We start from the raw sequence: 5,495 nt of genomic DNA on the forward strand, positions 1-5,495 counted from the left end.
TAATCATTTTTCCAATGACTGGTTGATATGGTGCATAGTCACCAAACATCACTACTAATATTCAGGACACATTTTATTTGTGAATACAAGATTGTGTTGCAAGCATCTAAAATTGATAATTTATTTTCAAGCAATCGAATTAAAATAATTAATTTTTGACGGTTTACCCAACGGACCCAAGCATCAAAGCAATGGTATCAAAGTTCAAGGGAAGCAAATGGCACTTATGCAAGAAACACAACTATGGTCCCAAAAATATGTCACTTCATGTGGTACTTATTAAGATTAGTCAGAAAAATATTTAATTATTAAATTTCCTGAAAACTCATTGCACAACTAAAGTTCACATTTTTGTGTCATTGAGTTCATGATGAAATGAAACAGAATCTTGAAGACATAAAGAGAAGCAAAGACCACAATAGAAATCTGTGAATGCACAATTGAGGGGAAGGTCCATATAACAAGAGCTAGCAACAAATTTAGCAAGCTCAATGACAGAACCATACATTTGGCAGAAATCACAAGGATGATGCTTTTTCATTGAGTGCTTCTTTAACTGCTTTCAATAGTGATGGCATCAATTTCTGGTTTGTGACAATAATACCAGCAACAACATCAAGAAACTTCCCTTTTGAAAAGTCCAAAGGGTTCCCTGCAGCATCCATCACAATACCTCCAGCTTCTGCATAAGTTTAATTGCCAAACATTGATGGATAGAATATTAGAAGTAGAAGACATATTCAATATGAAGTCATTTTCTTTTTCAATAACTACTCCACATTCAATTTCCTTTTTCTCAGCTTTCGTTTATTCATCGGAGAAAACATCACATCATTCATAAGATTAATCATCGCCAGAAATATGATAAAGTCATGCATTTCCTCACAACATTAATAACGGGGTGACCAACTGCATGAGGTTCCGACCTAGGAGGGCCTAGGGAAGGTAGATCTATGAGTCTTACCATCATGAGCGAAGAGGCTGTTTCAATCTCAAAATTATAATGCTGAATATAAAATTTTATAATTCTTATTACTACTTGAAAGAAAACACCATATTTATATAAATTTATATGAATATATTGCTTTTGGGTTGGGTCTTTTTGTTGGCTTGTTCCTGGTGTTCAGCCCATGGTTTCGCTAGAGCTTCATAGATATGCATTGGTATGATTCATGACTAAGTCAGGTTAGTTATTGTTGGTTATTATAAAAAGAGCATGTTGCCGACAAAAGATTGGCTAATTTCTTGCACATGCTAGCTGAAAGATGAGATGAAAGGAAGAAATTCAAAACACAAACAAAAGAAGGAAACATGCATACCACTCACAACGATGCAGCCAGCAGCATGATCCCAAATTTTCTCACGGTATCCTCTGTGAGGGAAGCGCAAATATATAGCCCCATCTCCTCTGGACAGAGCTCCATATTTTGCTTGGCTGTCAATTCTGACTGGAGGTGCTTTCACACCGAGTTTCTGTTCATCAAGTCACAATGTTCAACAAATGTCTTCAGATTAAAACTAGAAATGCAGATAAACATAACAAATGAAAAAGGAACTAAAATAAGAAAACAAGACAAAATGGTTGGCAATAGAAATAGCATTACTTCTGCAATGGAGCTAGACAAGTCATGTGAGGAGTGTGCTGCTTCATAAGATTCAAAAAATGACGCTTCTTCTGGATTCTCGATATCAGTGACATGCACCTGCATGATGATAACAATATAATTGGTCTTATAGCACAGTTAGTAAAGGTGCTGTGATACATCATTATATAAGCACCAACCCTAGTTTCCGTAGAACCATCCAATGCCTGCGTATATGCTCCATGACCAACTTTAGCAAAGAAAAGACTACCAACTCCATTAGAAGAATGCAGCTGATTACTGCCGATGGACGTCGGTGGAAGATTTGGACAAGCCAAGACCCCCAATACAACTTTCCCTTCATCCAGCAAAGCTAATGCAATAGCATATTGATCTCCTCTGACAAACCTATAGTATTATCTCACAAGTATGAGCTACTCAAGGCCCATAAGCACGGCGAATAAGCAAGTGAAACAAATAGTGTACAAATATCGACTGTAAATTAGGAAACTAATGTAGACAAAAACAATTTAATCAATTGTTTATTTTTTTTATGGTAGAGGAAATAAATATGTCTAGAATTTTATTTATCAAACTACAACCATTCGGAAAAGATAGATTTAAGTTTTATATTACATGACCAGAGAATTCAATTTTCCAGCAACCTAAAATCATTAAGCATACTGCAAACTCAATGTCACCATGCCTAATAATAGATAGTGTCTCTAATTTTTATTAGTAAAATCATCTTCTTAATTCTATTTTAATTTATGTGATGGAAATCACCATTATTCTCTGTTTCACCTCACTTTCAAATCAATGTGAAGTCTTGAGTAATTACGATGGCATAGAAATCTTATTACATAATCAGGACTAATATAAATAATACTAGCCAGATTACAAACAACTCCACTGTCTATTCTGCAGCAAGATTTGCACTTTTTTAGGAAGAGCAACTAATAAAGCTTAGACATGCACAAACAAGTATTCACATCATGCTGTATTAAACAGAAAAGTAAAAAAACTTACCCTTTTGTTCCATCAATTGGATCCAAAACCCAGTGCCGACCAACCGAACCACCGTCAGACTTGCCATTATCAATGGCCCTAAGCACATCTTCTGTTGTTAAAGGAGAAACACTATATGATCCATCATTAGCAAGTGTATCATTGACAAGGTCTGTAATGCGCTTCAGTGTATCCTGGCCACTTTCCTTACGAAGATCCCCTGAATCCTAGAATTTTAAAACTGGTGTTTAAATTCATCGAAAGAAAAGAAAGCAGATTCTGCATGTCTAAAAAAATCTGTAAGAGTTTGCAATTTCACCTCCTCGGCTACAATTGAAAATGGTACAGAAGGAAGTTCTCTCTCGAGGACAAAGCTGACCAAGACTTGTGAACCTATCAACCACATATAAGCAGAACATGGTCAAACTAAGTGAATCTGTATTTCAGCTAAACCTCAATGAATGAGAGTAATAACAAACAAAAAATAAAATAGAAAATAGCTGCAGAAGTCGTAAATAATTTTCTTTTTTTCAAGTTGAACTGTATTATAGACGATGAAGCACAAGCTCACTGTATACACAATCATTCAAAACAAGCAAAACAAAGGTTACCAATGAAGATTCAAATTGCAACCTTACAATGGAATATCCACTAGTTTAGCAAATTGGGTGTTTAAGTCAGTTTAATACTTTCATTATGTCCTGCATTTTGTATTTACAAAACAATAATAAAATTTGAAGACAAATTGCAGATGACATGGTTGTTAGGTGAAGGCCCTAGAATGTTTTATATCTCTAACATGTATAAAAGTATAGCATTGCAACTTACCTTACTCTCATGGGCGAAATACAATAGATTTCAAACTATATTGACACTATTAAGATGGAGTATATGCTATATTGAGTGCAAGGTCAGTAACACACATTAGCAATGGTTTAGACGTGAAATAGAGGCATACATTGGATCTACCACACAAAGTTATAATGAAATAGAGGGAGTTGTGAACCATAGGATTCAAGTTAGATGGATGAAATGGAGGGATGCAAGTGTTATTTCACCTATTTGTGAAAGAGAAGCACCTATCAAGCTAAAAAGTAAATTCTACCATGAAGATATAAGGCCAGAGAGGCAGAGAATAGAGATCCTCTCAAGCATAGTCACATCACTCACATGATATGTGGTTCTCTTTGTTACGGGTACAGTACAGGTATATAATATGCGGTACGTTACCCTGACAAATACCAGTACGTTATGGGTATATTTAGTAGGGTTTCTATTGCTCCATGCACAACCGTTTCTAGTACTGCTTCTTGTAGGTTTGAACCAACTTTTGTTTCACCATAGGAGAAATTCTTAATGTAAAATTCTTTCTTGTTTGTTGTAACTCATTCGTGTAGGTGAGTGAACATCACCAATTACAATTCTTTTCTTTGTTCTTTCTTTTACTTGAACTGTAGATGATAATCCAATCCGTTCCTTATAGTGAATCAATTCGCAAAAGAACCATGAATTGATACACAACAACCAATTTGCGGTTTTATACCAAAATGAAAGAATTGTATTTCAATGCTCTCAAGAAATATCCGTGTTTGCAACAACAATCAGCTTATCAACATGAATGAATATAATAATAATAATAATAACAATAATAAAATGTAGTCCTGATTCAATATGCATATATAAAAAATAGCAAAGACATATGAGTAAGACAACAAACCATAATCAGCTACTGTGACTGGACTTTTGTCTGATTTGGAGTGAACATCAGATTGAAGCAAAACCCTTTGTACTTTCTGAGAAAACAAACACACACAATGAAAAATCAAACAGTGATGGGTAATCTACCAATATCAATAAAAACACACACCCACATGCAAAATAAAGGGTCTTATGAAAATACTATCGAAAAAGATTAAAACTTTAGAAATCAAAAAATAATGGGGTGGACATAAAATCAAATAAAGATGAATTGAAGTGCCTGGCAAAGACGAGAAGCTAGAGTGGCTGCTTTCTTAGCAGCAGCGAGTTCCTTTTCGTAAGGCATTGAAAATGAAAGTGTTAATGAGGATAGAGAAGAAGATAAGCTGAATGAAAATGGCTTTTTCTTTAATCTGATGAAATTGTTTGGGATTTTGGGTTCTAAATAGTGGCAGAAGCTGAAATCAGTTCTGAGTGTTATTGCTCTCAAACAATGTGTGCGTGTCCCCATTTTTTTGTTCTTCTATCTTTTGTTGCTTCTTATTCATTTGTTCTTGTTTTTTTTTAATTTGTTTTTATTTATTTGAATTTTTAATATTTTTAATGAGGTATTTTTAGGTAAATGATTCTCCAACAATTTTTTTATGGTAGGTGCATGAAAGAGAGATATAAAAATATAAGAGAGATGTGATTGGTGGTTGATATGTGATGTGATATATTTAAGAAGTGAGATATAGAAAATGAAGTGTGAGAAGGATGTAAAGAAAAAAATTATAAAAATATGTTCATACTATCTCCATAACAATTATCAACTTCCCTCCTTATATACAATATTTTATAATTTATTACACATCTCCAAAAACTAAAATTAATGGTTGTTGATTCAAATAGTATATTTTTTATTTCTCTTAAATAAAATTTTGGGTTTAAGTTTTGTAGATTGAAAAAATACTCTCTGCAATAATTACCCCACATACATATGGATGTTCTTAGGTCTTACTATTATTTATAAGGTTGATATACAGCTTTTTTTAGAATATACAAATCTCACTTTCATAATCTCTACATTAAAAGAAGTAATATCCCTGGATGCATATAAAAAACATTTATCTCAAAGTAGGTGTTTTCTACTGAAAAAGAATTTGGAAAGTTGAAATTGTAACTTTGGGTTTTAATTAGTATGTTAAAGGAAAATATTTTTTTAAT

The 5,495-nt window shown here is 33.5% G+C and overlaps 1 protein-coding gene across 1 annotated transcript; it reads right to left on the reverse strand.

The window, feature by feature from the left end:
- LOC109362951 (SAL1 phosphatase) lies at positions 332 to 4,817 on the reverse strand. Its single transcript, XM_019609056.1, has 8 exons — positions 4,570 to 4,817; positions 4,309 to 4,384; positions 2,911 to 2,984; positions 2,613 to 2,818; positions 1,784 to 1,991; positions 1,605 to 1,703; positions 1,320 to 1,473; positions 332 to 682 (listed from the first exon to the last, which is right to left on the reverse strand). The coding sequence occupies exons 1-8, from the start codon at positions 4,798 to 4,800 to the stop codon at positions 519 to 521; spliced, it is 1,212 nt and encodes a 403-aa protein (XP_019464601.1). The 5' UTR covers positions 4,801 to 4,817; the 3' UTR covers positions 332 to 518.

This window comes from Lupinus angustifolius, chromosome LG12 (assembly GCF_001865875.1).
Source record: "Lupinus angustifolius cultivar Tanjil chromosome LG12, LupAngTanjil_v1.0, whole genome shotgun sequence".
Taxonomy (NCBI): domain Eukaryota; kingdom Viridiplantae; phylum Streptophyta; class Magnoliopsida; order Fabales; family Fabaceae; genus Lupinus; species Lupinus angustifolius.

Coding starts and splice junctions, on each gene's coding strand:
- LOC109362951 (XM_019609056.1), bottom strand. CDS start 4,800: ATGGGGACACGCACACATTGTTTGAGAGCAATAACACTCAGAACTGAT. Junction 4,385..4,569: donor TAGCTTCTCGTCTTTGCCAG/GCACTTCAATTC, acceptor TTGTTTTCTCAG/AAAGTACAAAGGGTTTTGCT. Junction 683..1,319: donor TGGCTGCATCGTTGTGAGTG/GTATGCATGTTT, acceptor AAACTTATGCAG/AAGCTGGAGGTATTGTGATG.